This window comes from Oncorhynchus nerka, linkage group LG14 (assembly GCF_034236695.1).
Source record: "Oncorhynchus nerka isolate Pitt River linkage group LG14, Oner_Uvic_2.0, whole genome shotgun sequence".
Classification (NCBI taxonomy): Eukaryota; Metazoa; Chordata; class Actinopteri; order Salmoniformes; family Salmonidae; genus Oncorhynchus; species Oncorhynchus nerka.
This window is the reverse complement of record NC_088409.1, coordinates 100,821,188-100,841,187: the sequence shown is the minus strand read 5'-3', so window position 1 is coordinate 100,841,187 and position 20,000 is coordinate 100,821,188. Positions and strand designations below refer to the sequence as shown.

The 20,000-nt window shown below is 48.0% G+C and overlaps 1 protein-coding gene across 1 annotated transcript in view; it reads right to left on the bottom strand.

The window, feature by feature from the left end:
• The window catches only part of prdm10 (PR domain containing 10), a 95,982-nt gene that overhangs the window by 21,518 nt on the left and 54,464 nt on the right, over positions 1-20,000 (bottom strand). Inside the window, 7 exon segments of the mRNA XM_065000639.1 lie at positions 698-898; positions 1,166-1,276; positions 4,246-4,259; positions 5,702-5,735; positions 5,737-5,868; positions 6,687-6,721; positions 6,724-6,838. Coding sequence (XP_064856711.1) covers positions 698-898; positions 1,166-1,276; positions 4,246-4,259; positions 5,702-5,735; positions 5,737-5,868; positions 6,687-6,721; positions 6,724-6,838 — 642 coding nt within the window.

Sequence of the window (20,000 nt, the reverse complement as noted above, 5' to 3'; positions counted from 1 at the left end):
GTAGATGGACATTATATCTCTACAGGACAAGACAGTAGAGGGACATTATACAGGACAAGACAGTAGAGGGACATTATATCTCTACAGGACAAGACAGTAGAGGGACATTATATCTCTACAGGACAAGACAGTAGAGGGACATTATATCTCTACAGGACAAGACAGTAGAGGGACATTATATCTCTACAGGACAAGACAGTAGAGGGACATTATATCACTACAGGACAAGACAGTAGATGGACATTATACAGGACAAGACAGTAGATGGACATTATATCTCTACAGGACAAGACAGTAGATGGACATTATATCTCTACAGGACAAGACAGTAGATGGACATTATATCTCTACAGGACAAGACAGTAGAGGGACATTATATCACTACAGGACAAGACAGTAGATGGACATTATATCACTACAGGACAAAGACAGTAGATGGACATTATACAGGACAAGACAGTAGATGGAAATTATATCTCTACAGGACAAGACAGTAGATGGACATTATATCTCTACAGGACAAGACAGTAGATGGACATTATACAGGACAAGACAGTAGATGGACATTATATCTCTACAGGACAAAGACACCCAGACCCTGGTAAAATATTCACACTGATTGGTCTCCAACTGAGAAGATCCAAAATGAGCAGGCTTTTGTTCCTGCCCAACACTATTATGTCCTAACAGACGGTACCTTGCTACTGTACTGCTTGGCACAGTGCGGGCAGCAGACGGGAGCGGTGGCGATCGTCCCCGTCAGTTGGGTGTGTGTGCTCAGCATGGGGTCGGGCTCCCCGGGGACGGCAGGGCGGAGCTTCCTGATGCTGGGGGGTAGCTCCGCCCCCGGGTGGTTCTTCAGGATGTGGGCCTTGCGCTTACTGGCCGACTTATACACCTGGGGGAGGGGTTATGTCAGCATGTTGTGAAGATAGACAAGACAGAGAGACAGGGTGGTTCTTTATACTGCAACTTTAAAACTTCCATTAGTCTCTCAGGTGGTTTTGGGTTTTGACCTGGGAAGATGCATCTTAAACACCGGAAAACATTGAAAAGGGCAAAGCTTTACCTGAGCAAAATCAACAATGCTGTTTTCATAAACTAAAAATAATTTAATTAAATTGCAACCTGTTTTCATAAACTAAAGAAGATAACTGTTTTGTACCTTGTCACAGTACTGACAGAAGTAGTCTCTGTTGGGTTTGATGATGGGAAGAGTGAGCTCAGGAACTTCCTCTATACGCATCTCAGGGTGCCGCTTAGATAGATGGTTCACCTAGGATAGAGAGAGGGAGTAGGGTCGGTATAAAACACACAGATCGACATACAGCTCAATTATTGGCAGAGTGAAGCAGTTTTTTTTTTTTTCATTTCTGAAAAAGTTAAGACGCATAAATACCATTACAATAACAGGGGAGGTTAGCATGTCTTGGAGATATGATATAAAATGCTAACCTCCCCTGTTATTGTAATGGTGAGAGGTTAGCATGTCTTGGGGGTATGATATAACATGCTAACCTCCCCTGTTATTGTAATGGTGAGAGGTTAGCATGTCTTGGGGGTATGATATAACATGCTAACCTCCCCTGTTATTGTAATGGTGCGAGGTTAGCATGTCTTGGGGGTATGATATAGCATGCTAACCTCCCCTGTTATTGTAATGGTGAGAGGTTAGCATGTCTTGGGGGTATGATATAGCATGCTAACCTCCCCTGTTATTGTAATGGTGAGAGGTTAGCATGTCTTGGGGGTATGATATGAAATGCTAACCTCCCCTGTTATTGTAATGGTGGGAGGTTAGCATGTCTTGGGGGTATGATATAACATGCTAACCTCCCCTGTTATTGTAATGGTGCGAGGTTAGCATGTCTTGGGGGTATGATATAACATGCTAACCTCCCCTGTTATTGTAATGGTGAGAGGTTAGCATGTCTTGGGGGTATTATATAACATGCTAACCTCCCCTGTTATTGTAATGGTGCGAGGTTAGCATGTCTTGGGGGTATGATATGAAATGCTAACCTCCCCTGTTATTGTAATGGTGAGAGGTTAGCATGTCTTGGGGGTATGATATAACATGCTAACCTCCCCTGTTATTGTAATGGTGAGAGGTTAGCATGTCTTGGGGGTATGATATAACATGCTAACCTCCCCTGTTATTGTAATGGTGCGAGGTTAGCATGTCTTGGAGATATGATATAAAATTCTAACCTCCCCTGTTATTGTAATGGTGAGAGGTTAGCATGTCTTGGGGGTATGATATAACATGCTAACCTCCCCTGTTATTGTAATGGTGAGAGGTTAGCATGTCTTGGGGGTATGATATAAAATGCTAACTGCCCCTGTTATTGTAATGGTGGGAGGTTAGCATGTCTTGGGGGTATGATATAACATGCTAACATCCCCTGTTATTGTAATGGTGCGAGGTTAGCATGTCTTGGGGGTATGATATAGCATGCTAACCTCCCCTGTTATTGTAATGGTGAGAGGTTAGCATGTCTTGGGGGTATGATATGAAATGCTAACCTCCCCTGTTATTGTAATGGTGGGAGGTTAGCATGTCTTGGGGTATGATATAACATGCCAACCTCCCCTGTTATTGTAATGGTGCGAGGTTAGCATGTCTTGGGGGTATGATATAACATGCTAACCTCCCTGTTATTGTAATGGTGAGAGGTTAGCATGTCTTGGGGTATGATATAACATGCCTAACCTCCCCTGTTATTGTAATGGTGCGAGGTTAGCATGTCTTGGGGGTATGATATGAAATGCTAACCTCCCTGTTATTGTAATGGTGAGAGGTTAGCATGTCTTGGGGTATGATATAACATGCTAACCTCCCCTGTTATTGTAATGGTGAGAGGTTAGCATGTCTTGGGGTATGATATAACATGCTAACCTCCCCTGTTATTGTAATGGTGCGAGGTTAGCATGTCTTGGGGGTATGATATGAAATGCTAACCTCCCCTGTTATTGTAATGGTGAGAGGTTAGCATGTCTTGGGGGTATGATATAACATGCTAACCTCCCCTGTTATTGTAATGGTGCGAGGTTAGCATGTCTTGGGGGTATGATATAAAATGCTAACCTCCCCTGTTATTGTAATGGTGCGAGGTTAGCATGTCTTGGAGATATGATATAAAATGCTAACCTCCCCTGTTATTGTAATGGTGAGAGGTTAGCATGTCTTGGAGATATGATATATAATGCTAACCTCCCCTGTTATTGTAATGGTGAGAGATTAGCATGTCTTGGGGGTATGATATAAAATGCTAACCTCAATCTGACCTCAACAAGGGACTAACTGACTAACCTCAATCTGACCTCAACAAGGGACTCACTGACTAACCTCAATCTTGGTTTCATCAAGACCATCAGACCAATAACAAAAGTGAAAACAGGTTTCAAATGTATTAAAAATAAATTAAAAACAGAAATACCTTATTTACATACTGTAAGTATTCAGACCCTTTGCTATTCTGTATTCTGCCCCTGAACAAGGTAGTTAACCATTTTCATTGAAAATAAGAATTTGTTGTTTAACTGACTTGACTAGGTAAAAAAAGAAAAAATGGTGGTGGTGGCATCATGTTTTTCAGCGGACTGGGAGACTAGTCAGGATTAATGGAAAGATGAACGGAGCAAAAAGAAGGCCAGTTTTATTGCTTCTTTAATCAGAGCAACAGTTTTCAGCTGTGATAAAAAAAAATGGGGTTTCTAATGATCAATTAGCCTTTTAAAATGATGAACTTGATTAGGGAAGTTAGGAAACAATATACACTTAGAAATTAGAAAAGACAAGGCTAGCTTTTTCAAGCAGAAATTTGCATCCTGTAGCGCAAACTCAAAAAAAGTTCTGGGACACTGAAGTCCATGGAGAATAAGAGCACCTCCTCCCAGCTGTCCACTGCACTGAGGCTAGGAAACACTGTCCCACTGTTATTGGCAGACTCAACAGCCTTGGTTTCTCAAATGATTGCCTCGCCTGGTTCACCAACTACTTCTCAGACAGAGTTCAGTGTGTAAAATCGGAGGGCCTGTCCGGACATCTGGCAGTCTCTATGGGAGTGCCACAGGGTTCAATTCTCGGGCCAACTCTCTTCTCTGTTTACATCAATAATGTCGCACTTGCTCCTGGTGATTCTCTGATCCACTTCTACGCAGACGACACAATTCTGTATTCATCTGGCCCTTCTTTGGACACTGTGTTAACAAACCTCCAGATGAGCTTCAATGTCATACAACTCTCCTTCCGCGGCCTCCATCTGCTATTAAATGCAAGTAAAACTAAATGCCTGCTCATCAACCAATCACTGCCCGCACCTGCCCGCCCGTCCAGCATCACTACTCTGGACGGTTCTGACTTAGAATACGTGGACAATTACAAATACCTGGGTGTCTGGTTAGACTGTAAACTCTCCTTACAGACTCACATTAAACATCACCAATCCAAAATTAAATCTAGAATTGGATTCCTATTTCACAACAAAGCATCCTTCACTCATGCTGCCAAACATACCTCGTAAACTGACCATCCTTCACGTCGGTGATGTCTAGAAAATAGCCTCCAACACTCTACTGGAAACTGGATGCAGTCTATCACAGTGCCATCCGTTTTGTCACCAAAGCCCCATAAACTACCCACCACTGCGACCTGTATGCTCGTTGGCTGGCCTTCGCTTCATACTCGTCGCCAAACCCACTGGCTACAGGTCATCTACAAGTCTCTGCTAGGTAAAGCCCCACCTTATCTCAGCTCGCTGGTTAGCATAGCAGCACCCACTTGTAGCACACGCTCCAGCAGGTATATCTCACTGGTCACAACCAAAGCCAATTCCTCCTTTGGTCGCCTTCCCTTCCAGTTCTCTGCTGCCAATGACTGGAACGAATTGCAAAAATCTCTGAAGCTGGAGACTCATATCTCCCTCACTAGCTTTAAGCACCAGCTGTCAGAGCAGCTCACAGATCACTGCACCTGTACGTAGCCCATCTGTACATAGCCCATCTGTAAATAGCCCATCCAACTACCTCATCCCCATACTGTTGTTTTTATTAATTGTTTTACTCCTTTGCACCCCAGTATCTCTACTTGCACATTCATCTTCTGCACATCTACCATTCCAGTGTTTAATTGCTAAATTGTAATTACTTCGCCACCATGGCCTATTTATTGCCTTACCTCTCTTATCTTACCTCATTTGCACACAATGTATACAGACTTTTCTATATATATATATATATATACACATATATATACATACACACACACATACACACATACAAACACAGACAACACACACACACACACACACAAAGACATCCACTATATAAGCAAAAGTATGTGGACATCCCTTCAAATGAGTGGCTAGTTCAGCCACAAGCGTTGCTGACAGGTGTATAAAATCGAGCTCACAGCCATGCAATTTCCATAGACAAACATCGGCAGTGAAAGAGGCTTTACTGAAGAGCTCAGTGACTTTCAGCACGGCACTGTCATAGGATGCCACCTTTCCAACAAGTCAGTTTGTAAACGTTCTGCCCTGCTAGAGCTTCACCCGGTCAACTGTAAGTGCTGTTGTTAGGAAATGGGAAAGTCTAGGAGCAACAACGGCTCAGCTGTGAAGTGGTAGACCACACAAGCTCCCAGAACGGTGTGTGTGTAATCTAGAGCGCCAGTGTCACTACTCACCAGCATACTCGCGTCTAAAACCCATCATACACATGCGACATTTAAAACATGAAGCTCTCCAAGTCTGTGGTGGGAACCTTCTGCTTCAGGGCCTTGGAGCGATGGATACGGTCTGCCTTCTTAGCCTCGCGCTCTGGGTTGTGCATCCGCTGCATGTGCTCTCTCAGTTTATCCTTACGCTGAAGGGGAGGGAGGAGAGGAGAGAGAGGAGAGGGGAGGGAGAAAGAGAGAGAGAGAGAGACAGAGAGAGGAGAGAGGGAGAGGAGAGGGAGAGAGGGATGAAAGGAGATGGGGAGAGGGGAGAGGTGAGGGGAGAGAGAGTGAGGGAGAGAGAGAGCGAGAGAAGAGGTGAGAGAGAGAGAGAGAGAGAGAGAGGAGAAGAGAGGGTGAGAGAGAGGGTGAGAGAGAGAGAGAGAGAGAGAGAGAGAGAGAGAGAAGAGAGGGTGAGAGAGAGAGAGAGAGAGAAGAGAGGGTGAGAGAGAGAGAGAGAGAGAGAGAGAGAGAGAGAAGTGAGAGAGAGAGAGAGAGAGAGAGAGAGAGAGAGGGTGAGAGAGAGAGGGTGAGAGAGAGAGAGAGAGAGAGAAGAGAGAAAGGAGAGGGAGAAGAGAGGGTGAGAGAGAGAGAGAGAGAGAGAGAGAGGAGAAGAGAGGAGAAGAGAGGGTGAGAGAGAGGGTGAGAGAGAGAGAGAGAGAGGAGAAGAGAGGGTGAGAGAGAGAAAGTGAGAGACAGAGAGACAGAGAGAGAGAGAGAGAGAGAAAGTGAGAGACAGAGAGAGAGAGAGAGAGAGAGAGAGAGAGGAGAGGAGAAGAGAGGGTGAGGGACTGACAAGACTGAAACACACACAACCGTCTGCAGAGCTCTTTACACTCAACTGAGTCACTGTACTGGTCAGGTGGTCTGACATACTATACTTTAGGGTCAGGAGTTTTACCTGGAAAGGTCAGAATGTCAGAAAGCTCTTGGTTCCACACACACACACACACACACACACACTCACCTTGAACTGCTTTCCACAGGTGGAGCAGAGAAGTCCCGGTCGCTGTGCCGCAGCATGTGGAGCCGTAACTTGTCAGGTCTGCAGAACGCCTTGTCACAGTCTGAGCACTGAAAGATCTTCTCAGAGTGAAAGCTACGAACATGCTTCTTCACCTGGTGGAGAGACCAGACCAGGAGAGAGTTAGGGAGACCACTAGAGCAGTAGACCAGAGAGAGTTAGGGAGACCACTAGAGCAGTAGACCAGGAGAGAGTTAGGGAGACCACTAGAGCAGTAGACCAGGAGAGAGTTAGGAGACCACTAGAGCAGTAGACCAGGAGAGAGTTAGGGAGACCACTAGAGCAGTAGACCAGAGACCAGGAGAGAGTTAGGGAGACCACTAGAGCAGTAGACCAGGAGAGAGTTAGGGAGACCACTAGAGCAGTAGACCAGGAGACCAGAGAGAGTTAGGAGACCACTAGAGCAGTAGACCAGGAGACCAGGAGAGAGTTAGGAGACCACTAGAGCAGTAGACCAGGAGACCAGGAGAGCGTTAGGGAGACCACTAGAGCAGTAGACCAGGAGAGAGTTAGGGAGACCACTAGAGCAGTAGACCAGGAGACCAGGAGAGAGTTAGGGAGACCACTAGAGTAGTAGACCAGGAGAGAGTTAGGGAGACCACTAGAGCAGTAGACCAGGAGACCAGGAGAGAGTTAGGGAGACCACTAGAGCAGTAGACCAGGAGAGAGTTAGGGAGACCACTAGACCAGGAGACCAGGAGAGAGTTAGGGAGACCACTAGACCAGGAGACCAGGAGAGAGTTAGGGAGACCACTAGAGCAGTAGACCAGGAGAGAGTTAGGGAGACCACTAGAGCAGGAGACCAGGAGAGAGTTAGGGAGACCACTAGAGCAGTAGACCAGTAGACCAGGAGAGAGTTAGGGAGACCACTAGAGCAGTAGACCAGGAGACCAGGAGAGAGTTAGGGAGACCACTAGAGCAGTAGACCAGGAGACCAGGAGAGAGTTAGGAGACCACTAGAGCAGTAGACCAGGAGAGAGTTAGGAGACCACTAGACCAGAGACCAGGAGAGTTAGGGAGACCACTAGACCAGGAGACCAGGAGAGAGTTAGGGAGACCACTAGAGCAGTAGACCAGGAGACCAGGAGAGAGTTAGGGAGACCACTAGAGCAGTAGACCAGGAGACCAGGAGAGAGTTAGGGAGACCACTAGAGCAGTAGACCAGTAGACCAGGAGAGCGTTAGGAGACCACTAGAGCAGTAGACCAGGAGAGAGTTAGGAGACCACTAGAGCAGTAGACCAGGAGAGAGTTAGGGAGACCACTAGAGCAGTAGACCAGTAGACCAGGAGAGAGTTAGGAGACCACTAGAGCAGTAGACCAGGAGACCAGGAGAGAGTTAGGGAGACCACTAGAGCAGTAGACCAGGAGAGAGTTAGGGAGACCACTAGAGCAGTAGACCAGGAGAGAGTTAGGGAGACCACTAGAGCAGTAGACCAGGAGACCAGGAGAGAGTTAGGGAGACCACTAGAGCAGTAGACCAGGAGACCAGGAGAGAGTTAGGGAGACCACTAGAGCAGTAGACCAGGAGACCAGGAGAGAGTTAGGGAGACCACTAGAGCAGTAGACCAGGAGAGAGTTAGGGAGACCACTAGAGCAGTAGACCAGGAGAGAGTTAGGGAGACCACTAGAGCAGTAGACCAGGAGACCAGGAGAGAGTTAGGGAGACCACTAGAGCAGTAGACCAGGAGACCAGGAGAGAGTTAGGGAGACCACTAGAGCAGTAGATCCATGTCCTACTGTCTACTGATTGATTGATTGGCACAGAGTGGCTATAATTTTAACAGGTAAGATGACTGAAAACACATTGTCATCTACAAGGGGATCAGAGGAGATGAGTTTGTATGACAGTTATACACTGAATGTACAAAACACTGACACAGATTGACCAGGTGAATCCAGGTGAATAATCCCTTATTGATGTCACCTGTTAAATCCATTTCAATCAGTGTAGATGAAGAGGAGGAGACAGGTTAATGAAGGACTAGATGAAGAGGAGGAGACGGGTTAATGAAGGACTAGATGAAGAGGAGGAGACAGGTTAATGAAGGACTAGATGAAGAGGAGGAGACAGGTTAATGAAGGACTAGATGAAGAGGAGGAGACAGGTTAATGAAGGACTAGATGAAGAGGAGGAGACAGGTTAAATAAGGACTAGATGAAGAGGAGGAGACAGGTTAATGAAGGACTAGATGAAGAGGAGGAGACAGGTTAATGAAGGACTAGATGAAGAGGAGGAGACAGGTTAATGAAGGACTAGATGAAGAGGAGGAGACAGGTTAATGAAGGACTAGATGAAGAGGAGGAGACAGGTTAATGAAGGACTAGATGAAGAGGAGGAGACAGGTTAATGAAGGACTAGATGAAGAGGAGGAGACGGGGTTAAATAAGGACTAGATGAAGAGGAGGAGACAGGTTAATGAAGGATTTTTAAGCCGTGAGACAAGGATTGTGTCCCATTCAGAAGTTGAACAGGCAAGACAACAGATGTTAGTGCCTTTGAATGGGGGTAAGGTAGTGGGTGCCTTTGAATGGGGGTAAGGTAGTGGGTGCCTCTGAATGGGGGTAAGGTAGTGGGTGCCTTTGAATGGGGGTAAGGTAGTGGGTGCCTTTGAATGGGGGTAAGGTAGTGGGTGCCTTTGAATGGGGGTAAGGTAGTGGGTGCCTTTGAACGCTGGGTAAGGTGACTTTGAAAGGGGGTAAGGTAGTGGGTGACTTTGAAAGGGGGTATGGTAGTGGGTGACTTTGAAAGGGGTAAGGTAGTGGGTGCCTTTGAATGGGGGGGTAAGGTAGTGGGTGCCTTTGAATGGGGGTAAGGTAGTGGGTGCCTTTGAATGGGGGGGTAAGGTAGTGGGTGCCTTTGAACGGGGGGTAAGGTAGTGGGTGCCTTTGAATGGGGGTATGGTAGTGGGTGACTTTGAAAGGGGGTAAGGTGACTTTGAAAGGGGTAAGGTAGTGGGTGACTTTGAAAGGGGGTATGGTAGTAGATGCCTTTGAATGGGGGTAAGGTAGTGGGTGCCTCTGAATGGGGGTAAGGTAGTGGGTGCCTTTGAATGGGGGTAAGGTAGTGGGTGCCTTTGAATGGGGGTAAGGTAGTGGGTGCCTTTGAATGGGGGTATGGTAGTGGGTGCCTTTGAATGGGGGGTATGGTAGTAGGTGCCTTTGAATGGGGGTAAGGTAGTAGGTGCCTTTGAATGGGGGTAAGGTAGTGGGTGCCTTTGAACGGGGGGTAAGGTGACTTTGAAAGGGGGTAAGGTAGTGGGTGACTTTGAAAGGGGGTAAGGTGACTGAAAGGGGGTAAGGTAGTGGGTGCCTTTGAATGAGGGTAAGGTAGTGGGTGCCTTTGAATGGGGGTAAGGTAGTGGGTGCCTTTGAATGGGGGTAAGGTAGTGGGTGCCTTTGAACGGGGGTAAGGTAGTGGGTGCCTTTGAATGGGGGTAAGGTAGTGGGTGCCTTTGAACGGGGGGTAAGGTAGTGGGTGCCTTTGAATGGGGTAAGGTAGTGGGTGCCTTTGAATGGGGGTATGGTAGTGGGTGACTTTGAAAGGGGGTAAGGTGACTTTGAAAGGGGTAAGGTAGTGGGTAACTTTGAAAGGGGGTATGGTAGTGGGTGACTTTGAAAGGGGGTATGGTAGTAGATGCCTTTGAAAGGGGTAAGGTAGTGGGTGCCTTTGAATGGGGGTAAGGTAGTGGGTGCCTTTGAAAGGGGGTATGGTAGTGGGTGCCTTTGAATGGGGGTAAGGTAGTGGGTGCCTTTGAATGGGGGTAAGGTAGTGGGTGCCTTTGAACGGGGGGTAAGGTAGTGGGTGCCTTTGAACGGGGGGTAAGGTAGTGGGTGCCTTTGAAGGGGGTAAGGTAGTGGGTGCCTTTGAACGGGGGGTAAGGTAGTGGGTGCCTTTGAATGGGGGTAAGGTAGTGGGTGCCTTTGAATGGGGGTAAGGTAGTGGGTGCCTTTGAATGGGGTAAGGTAGTAGGTGCCTTTGAATGGGGGTAAGGTAGTAGGTGACTTTGAAAGGGGGTAAGGTAGTGGGTGCCTTTGAAAGGGGGTAAGGTAGTAGATGACTTTGAATGGGGGTAAGGTAGTGGGTGCCTTTCAATGGGGGTAAGGTAGTAGATTACTTTGAAAGGGGGTAAGGTAGTGGGTGACTTTGAAAGGGGGTAAGGTAGTGGGTGACTTTGAAAGGGGTAAGGTATTGGGTGACTTTGAAAGGGTGGTAAGGTAGTGGGTGACTTTGAACGGGGGGTAAGGTAGTGGGTGACTTTGAAAGGGGTAAGGTAGTGGGTGACTTTGAAAGGGGGTAAGGTAGTGGGTGACTTTGAAAGGGGGTAAGGTAGTAGGTGACTTTGAAAGGGGGTAAGGTAGTAGGTGACTTTGAAAGGGGGGTGAGGTAGTAGATGACTTTGAAAGGGGGTAAGGTAGTAGAGGACTTTGAAAGGGGGTAAGGTAGTAGAGGACTTTGAAAGGGGGTAAGGTAGTAGATGACATTGAAAGGGGGTAAGGTGACTTTGAAAGAGGGGTAAGGTGACTTTGAAAGGGGGTAAGGTAGTAGGTGACTTTGAAAGGGGGTAAGGTGACTTTGAAAGGGGGTAAGGTGGTAGGTGACATTGAAAGGGGGTAAGGTAGTAGGTGACTTTGAATGGGGGGTAAGGTGACTTTGAATGGGGGTAAGGTAGTAGGTGACATTGAAAGGGGGTAGGGTAGTAGGTGACTTTGAAAGGGGGTAAGGTAGTAGGTGACTTTGAATGGGGGTAAGGTAGTAGGTGACTTTGAAAGGGGGTAAGGTAGTAGGTGACATTGAAAGGGGGTAAGGTAGTAGGTGACTTTGAAAGGGGGTAAGGTAGTAGGTGACATTGAAAGGGGGTAAGGTAGTGGGTGACTTTGAAAGGGGGTAGGGTAGTAGGTGCCTTTGAATGGGGGTAAGGTAGTGGGTGCCTTTGAATGGGGGTAAGGTAGTGGGTGCCTTTGAATGGGGGTAAAGGTAGTGGGTGCCTTTGAATGGGGGTAAGGTAGTGGGTGCCTCTGAATGGGGTAAGGTAGTGGGTGCCTTTGAATGGGGGTAAGGTAGTGGGTGCCTTTGAATGGGGTATGGTAGTGGGTGCCTTTGAATGGGGGTAAGGTAGTGGGTGCCTTTGAATGGGGGTATGGTAGTGGGTGCCTTTGAATGGGGGTATGGTAGTGGGTGCCTTTGAACGGGGGGGTATGGTAGTAGGTGCCTTTGAATGGGGGTAAGGTAGTAGAGGTGCCTTTGAATGGGGGTAAGGTAGTGGGTGCCTTTGAATGGGGGTAAGGTAGTGGGTGCCTTTGAATGGGGGTAAGATAGTGGGTGCCTTTGAATGGGGGTAAGGTAGTAGGTGCCTTTGAATGGGGGTAAGGTAGTAGGTGACTTTGAAAGGGGGTAATGTAGTGGGTGCCTTTAAACGGGGTAAGGTAGTAGATGACTTTGAATGGGGGGTAAGGTAGTGGGTGCCTTTGAATGGGGGTAAGGTGGTAGATGACTTTGAAAGGGGGTAAGGTAGTGGGTGACTTTGAAAGGGGGGTAAGGTAGTGGGTGACTGAAAGGGGGTAAGGTAGTGGGTGACTTTGAAAGGGGGTAAGGTAGTGGGTGACTTTGAAAGGGGGTAAGGTAGTGGGTGACTTTGAAAGGGGGTAAGGTAGTGGGTGACTTTGAAAGGGGGTAAGGTAGTAGGTGACTTTGAAAGGGGGTAAGGTGACTTTGAAAGGGGGTAAGGTAGTAGGTGACATTGAAAGGGGGTAAGGTAGTAGGTGACTTTGAATGGGGGTTAAGGTAGTAGGTGACTTTGAAAGGGGGTAAGGTAGTAGGTGACTTTGAAAGGGGTAAGGTAGTAGTTGACATTGAAAGGGGGTAAGGTAGTGGGTGACTTTGAAAGGGGGTAGGGGTAGTAGGTGACTTTGAAAGGGGTAAGGTAGTAGGTGACTTTGAATGGGGGTTAAGGTAGTGGGTGACTTTGAAAGGGGTAGGGTAGTAGGTGCCTTTGAATGGGGGTAAGGTAGTGGGTGCCTTTGAATGGGGGTAAGGTAGTGGGTGCCTTTGAATGGGGTAAGGTAGTGGGTGCCTCTGAATGGGGGTAAGGTAGTGGGTGCCTTTGAATGGGGGTAAGGTAGTGGGTGCCTTTGAATGGGGGTATGGTAGTGGGTGCCTTTGAATGGGGGTAAGGTAGTGGGTGCCTTTGAATGGGGGTATGGTAGTGGGTGCCTCTGAATGGGGGTATGGTAGTGGGTGCCTTTGAACGGGGGGGTATGGTAGTAGGTGCCTTTGAATGGGGGTAAGGTAGTAGGTGCCTTTGAATGGGGGTAAGGTAGTGGGTGCCTTTGAACGGGGGTAAGGTGACTTTGAAAGGGGGTAAGGTAGTGGGTGACTTTGAAAGGGGGTATGGTAGTGGGTGACTTTGAAAGGGGGGTAAGGTGACTTTGAAAGGGGGTAAGGTAGTGGGTGACTTTGAAAGGGGGTATGGTAGTAGATGCCTTTGAAAGGGGTAAGGTAGTGGGTGCCTTTGAATGGGGGTAAGGTAGTGGGTGCCTTTGAATGGGGGTAAGGTAGTGGGTGCCTTTGAAAGGGGGTAAGGTAGTGGGTGCCTTTGAACAGGGGTAAGGTGACTTTGAAAGGGGGTAAGGTAGTGGGTGCCTTTGAATTGGGGGTAAGGTAGTGGGTGCCTTTGAATGGGGTAAGTTGGTGGGTGCCTTTGAATGGGGGTAAGGTAGTGGGTGCCTTTGAATGGGGGTAAGGTAGTGGGTGCCTTTGAACGGGGGGGTAAGGTAGTGGGTGCCTTTGAACGGGGTAAGGTAGTGGGTGCCTTTGAACGGGGGGTAAGGTAGTGGGTGCCTTTGAATGGGGGTAAGGTAGTGGGTGACTTTGAAAGGGGGTAAGGTAGTGGGTGCCTTTGAACGGGGGGGTAAGGTGGTAGATGACTTTGAAAGGGGGTAAGGTAGTGGGTGACTTTGAAAGGGGGTAAGGTAGTGGGTGACTTTGAAAGGGGGTAAGGTAGTGGGTGACTTTGAAAGGGGGTAAGGTAGTGGGTGACTTTGAAAGGGGTAAGGTAGTGGGTGACTTTGAAAGTGGGGTAAGGTAGTGGGTTGACTTTGAAAGGGGGTAAGGTAGTGGGTGACTTTGAAAGGGGTAAGGTAGTGGGTGACTTTGAAAGGGGGGTAAGGTAGTAGGTGACTTTGAAAGGGGGTAAGGTAGTAGATGACTTTGAAAGGGGGTAAGGTAGTGGGTGACTTTGAAAGGGGGTAAGGTAGTGGGTGACTGAAAGGGGGTAAGGTAGTGGGTGACTTTGAAAGGGGGTAAGGTAGTGGGTGACTTTGAAAGGGGGTAAGGTAGTGGGTGACTTTGAAAGGGGGTAAGGTAGTGGGTGACTTTGAAAGGGGGTAAGGTAGTAGGTGACTTTGAAAGGGGGTAAGGTGACTTTGAAAGGGGTAAGGTAGTAGGTGACATTGAAAGGGGGTAAGGTAGTAGGTGACTTTGAATGGGGGTAAGGTAGTAGGTGACTTTGAAAGGAAGTAAGGTAGTAGGTGACTTTGAAAGGGGGTAAGGTAGTAGGTGACTTTGAAAGGGGGTAAGGTAGTAGTTGACATTGAAAGGGGGTAAGGTAGTGGGTGACTTTGAAAGGGGGTAGGGTAGTAGGTGACTTTGAAAGGGGGTAAGGTAGTAGGTGACTTTGAATGGGGGTTAAGGTAGTGGGTGACTTTGAAAGGGGGTAGGGTAGTAGGTGCCTTTGAATGGGGGTAAGGTAGTGGGTGCCTTTGAATGGGGGTAAGGTAGTGGGTGCCTTTGAATGGGGGTAAGGTAGTGGGTGCCTTTGAATGGGGTAAGGTAGTGGGTGCCTTTGAATGGGGGTATGGTAGTGGGTGCCTTTGAATGGGGGTAAGGTAGTGGGTGCCTTTGAATGGGGGTATGGTAGTGGGTGCCTCTGAATGGGGGTATGGTAGTGGGTGCCTTTGAACGGGGGGGTATGGTAGTAGGTGCCTTTGAATGGGGGTAAGGTAGTAGGTGCCTTTGAATGGGGGTAAGGTAGTAGGTGCCTTTGAATGGGGGTAAGGTAGTGGGTGCCTTTGAACGGGGGGTAAGGTGACTTTGAAAGGGGTAAGGTAGTGGGTGACTTTGAAAGGGGTATGGTAGTGGGTGACTTTGAAAGGGGGTAAGGTGACTTTGAAAGGGGGTAAGGTAGTGGGTGACTTTGAAAGGGGGGTGGTAGTAGATGCCTTTGAAAGGGGGTAAGGTAGTGGGTGCCTTTGAATGGGGGTAAGGTAGTGGGTGCCTTTGAATGGGGGTAAGGTAGTGGGTGCCTTTGAAAGGGGTAAGGTAGTGGGTGCCTTTGAACAGGGGTAAGGTGACTTTGAAAGGGGGTAAGGTAGTGGGTGCCTTTGAATTGGGGGTAAGGTAGTGGGTGCCTTTGAATGGGGGTAAGTTGGTGGGTGCCTTTGAATGGGGGTAAGGTACTGGGTGCCTTGAATGGGGGTAAGGTAGTGGGTGCCTTTGAACTGGGGGTAAGGTAGTGGGTGCCTTTGAACGGGGGGTAAGGTAGTGGGTGCCTTTGAATGGGGGTAAGGTAGTGGGTGCCTTTGAATGGGGGTAAGGTAGTGGGTGCCTTTGAATGGGGGTAAGGTAGTGGGTGCCTTTGAATGGGGGGTAAGGTAGTAGGTGACTTTGAAAGGGGGTAAGGTAGTGGGTGCCTTTGAACGGGGGTAAGGTAGTAGATGACTTTGAATGGGGGTAAGGTAGTGGGTGCCTTTGAATGGGGGTAAGGTGGTAGATGACTTTGAAAGGGGGTAAGGTAGCAGGGTGACTTTGAAAGGGGGTAAGGTAGTGGGTGACTTTGAAAGGGGGTAAGGTAGTGGGTGACTTTGAAAGGGGGTAAGGTAGTGGGTGACTTTGAAAGGGGTAAGGTAGTGGGTGACTTTGAAAGTGGGGTAAGGTAGTGGGTGACTTTGAAAAGGGGGTAAGGTAGTGGGTGACTTTGAAGGGGGTAAGGTAGTGGGTGACTTTGAAAGGGGGTAAGGTAGTAGGTGACTTTGAAAGGGGGTAAGGTAGTAGATGACTTTGAAAGGTGGGTAAGGTAGTAGAGGACTTTGAAAGGGGGTAAGGTAGTAGGTGACTTTGAAAGGGGGTAAAGTGACTTTGAAAGGGGGGTAAGGTAGTAGGTGACTTTGAAAGGGGGTAATGTGACTTTGAAAGGGGGTAAGGTAGTAGGTGACATTGAAAGGGGGTAAGGTAGTAGGTGACTTTGAAAGGGGTATGGAAGTGGGTGCCTTTGAATGGGGGTATGGAAGTGGGTGCCTTTGAATGGGGGTAAGGTAGTGGGTGCCTTTGAATGGGGGTATGGTAGTGGGTGCCTTTGAATGGGGGTATGGTAGTGGGTGCCTTTGAACGGGGGGGTATGGTAGTAGGTGCCTTTGAATGGGGGTAAGGTAGTAGGTGCCTTTGAATGGGGGTAAGGTAGTGGGTGCCTTTGAACAGGGGGTAAGGTGACTTTGAAAGGGGGTAAGGTAGTGGGTGACTTTGAAAGGGGGTATGGTAGTGGGTGACTTTGAAAGGGGGTAAGGTGACTTTGAAAGGGGTAAGGTAGTGGGTGACTTTGAAAGGGGGTATGGTAGTGGGTGACTTTGAAAGGGGGTATGGTAGTGGGTGACTTTGAAAGGGGGTATGGTAGTAGATGCCTTTGAAAGGGGGTAAGGTAGTGGGTGCCTTTGAATGGGGTAAGGTAGAGAGGACTTTGAAAGGGGGTAAGGTAGTAGGTGACTTTGAAAGGGGGTAAGGAAGTGGGTGACTTTGAAAGGGGGTAAGGTAGTGGGTGACTTTGAAAGGGGGTAAGGTAGTGGGTGACTTTGAAAGGGGTAAGGTAGTGGGTGACTTTGAAAGGGGGTAAGGTAGTGGGTGACTTTGAAAGGGGGTAAGGTAGTGGGTGACTTTGGAAGGGTAAGGTAGTGGGTGACTTTGAAAGGGGGTAAGGTAGTAGGTGACTTTGAAAGGGGGTAAGGTAGTAGAGGACTTTGAAAGGGGGTAAGGTAGTAGGTGACTTTGAAAGGGGGTAAGGTAGTAGATGACATTGAAAGGGGGTAAGGTAGTAGGTGACTTTGAAAGGGGGTAAGGTGACTTTGAAAGGGGGTAAGGTAGTAGGTGACATTGAAAGGGGGTAAGGTAGTAGGTGACATTGAAAGGGGGTAAGGTAGTGGGTGACTTTGAAAGGGGGTAGGGTAGTAGGTGCCTTTGAATGGGGTAAGGTAGTGGGTGCCTTTGAATGGGGGTATGGAAGTGGGTGCCTTTGAATGGGGGTAAGGTAGTGGGTGCCTTTGAATGGGGGTATGGTAGTGGGTGCCTTTGAACGGGGGGGGTATGGTAGTAGGTGCCTTTGAATGGGGGTAAAGTAGTAGGTGACTTTGAAAGGGGGTATGGTAGTGGGTGACTTTGAAAGGGGGTAAGGTGACTTTGAAAGGGGGTAAGATAGTGGGTGACTTTGAAAGGGGTATGGTAGTGGGTGCCTTTGAACGGGGTAAGGTAGTGGGTGCCTTTGAATGGGGGTAAGGTAGTGGGTGCCTTTGAATGGGGGTAAGGTAGTGGGTGCCTTTGAATGGGGGTAAGGTAGTGGGTGCCTTTGAATGGGGTAAGGTAGTGGGTGCCTTTGAATGGGGGTAAGGTAGTGGGTGCCTTTGAATGGGGGTAAGGTAGTAGGTGCCTTTGAATGGGGGTAAGGTAGTAGATGACTTTGAAGGGGGTAAGGTAGTGGGTGACTTTGAAAGGGGGTAAGGTAGTGGGTGACTTTGAAAGGGGTAAGGTAGTGGGTGACTTTGAAAGGGGGGTAAGGTAGTGGGTGACTTTGAAAGGGGTAAGGTAGTAGATGACATTGAAAGGGGGTAAGGTAGTAGGTGACTTTGAAAGGGGGTAAGGTAGTGGGTGACTTTGAAAGGGGGTAAGGTAGTAGATGACATTGAAAGGGGGTAAGGTAGTAGGTGACTTTGAAAGGGGGTAAGGTAGTAGGTGACTTTGAAAGGGGGTAAGGTAGTAGGTGACTTTGAAAGGGGGTAAGGTAGTAGGTGACTTTGAAAGGGGGTAAGGTAGTAGATGACTTTGAAAGGGGGTAAAGTGACTTTGAAAGGGGTAAGGTAGTAGGTGACTTTGAATGGGGGGTAAGGTAGTAGGTGACTTTGAAAGGGGGTAAGGTAGTAGGTGACATTGAAAGGGGGTAGGGTAGTAGGTGACTTTGAAAGGGGGTAAGGTGACTTTGAAAGGGGGTAGGGTAGTAGGTGACATTGAAAGGGGGTAAGGTAGTAGGTGACTTTGAAAGGGGGTAAGGTAGTAGGTGACTTTGAAAGGGGGTAAGGTAGTAGGTGACTTTGAAAGGGGGTAAGGTAGTAGGTGACATTGAAAGGGGGTAAGGTAGTAGGTGACTTTGAAAGGGGGTAAGGTAGTAGGTGACTTTGAAAGGGGGTAAGGTAGTAGGTGACTTTGAAAGGGGGTAAGGTAGTAGGTGACATTGAAAGGGGGTAAGGTAGTAGGTGACTTTGAAAGGGGGTAAGGTAGTAGGTGACTTTGAAAGGGGGTAAGGTAGTAGGTGACTTTGAAAGGGGGTAAGGTGACTTTGAAAGGGGGGTAAGGTGACTTTGAAAGGGGGTAAGGTGACTTTGAAAGGGGGTAAAGTAGTAGGTGACTTTGAAAGGGGGTAAAGTAGTAGGTGACTTTGAAAGGGGGTAAGTAGTAGGTGACTTTGAAAGGGGGTAAGGTGACTTTGAAAGGGGGTAAGGTAGTGGGTGACTTTGAAAGGGGGTAAGGTGACTTTGAAAGGGGGTAAGGTAGTGGGTGACTTTGAAAGGGGGTAAGGTGACTTTGAAAGGGGGTAAAGTAGTAGGCGACTTTGAAAGGGGGTAAAGTAGTAGGTGACTTTGAAAGGGGGTAAGGTGACTTTGAAAGGGGGTAAGGTGACTTTGAAAGGGGGTAAAGTAGTAGGTGACTTTGAAAGGGGGGTAAGGTAGTGGGGGTAAGGTAGTGGGTGACTTTGAAAGGGGGGTAAGGTAGTGGGTGACTTTGAAAGGGGGGTAAGGTAGTAGGTGCCTTTGAAAGGGGGGTATGGTAGTGGGTGCCAGGCGCTAAGGTTTGGGACAACTATAACACTGCTGGGTTTTCCACACTCAACAGTTTCCTGTGTATCCAGAACGGTCCACCACCCAAAGGACATGCAACCAACTTGACACAACGGTGGGAAGCATTGGAGTCAACATGGGACAGCATCCCTGTGGAACGCTTTCGACACCTTGTAGAGTCCATGACCCAACCCTTTGAGGCCGTTCTGAGGGCAAAGGGGGATTCAACTCAATATTAGGAAGGTGTTCCTAATGTTTTGTAGACTCAGCGTAGAATAAATATATAGACGTATGTACCTGAACCAGTGGAGGCTGGTGAGGGGAGGACAGCTCATAATAACTACCCTTAACTACACCAGAGGTGGCTGGTGAGGGGAGGACAGCTCATAATAACTACCCTTAACTACACCAGAGGCGGCTGGTGAGGGGAGGACAGCTCATAATAACTACCCTTAACTACACCAGAGGTGGCTCGTAGAAGGTGTGTGTTGATAACAGAGATATCTCCATCTCTAACCTGTATGAAGTCTGAAGACCACCTCGTAGAAGGTGTGTGTTGATAACAGAGATATCTCCATCTCTAACCTGTATGAAGTCTGAAGACCACCTCGTAGAAGGTGTGTGTTGATAACAGAGATATCTCCATCCCTAACCTGTATGAAGTCTGAAGACCACCTCGTAGAAGGTGTGTGTTGATAACAGAGATATCTCCATCTCTAACCTGTATGAAGTCTGAAGACCACCTCGTAGAAGGTGTGTTGACAACAGAGATATCTCCATCCCTAACCTGTATGAAGTCCGTGAAGACCTTCTCGTAGAAGGTGTGTGTTGATAACAGAGATATCTCCATCCCTAACCTGTATGAAGTCCGTGAAGACCTTCTCGTAGAAGGTGTGTGTTGATAACAGAGATATCTCCATCTCTAACCTGTATGAAGTCCGTGAAGACCTTCTCGTAGAAGGTGTGTGTGTGTTGACAACAGAGATATCTCCATCTCTAACCTGTATGAAGTCCGTGAAGACCTCCTCGTAGAAGGTGTGTGTTGATAACAGAGATATCTCCATCCCTAACCTGTATGAAGTCTGAAGACCTTCTCGTAGAAGGTGTGTGTTGATAACAGAGATATCTCCATCCCTAACCTGTATGAAGTCCGTGAAGACCTTCTC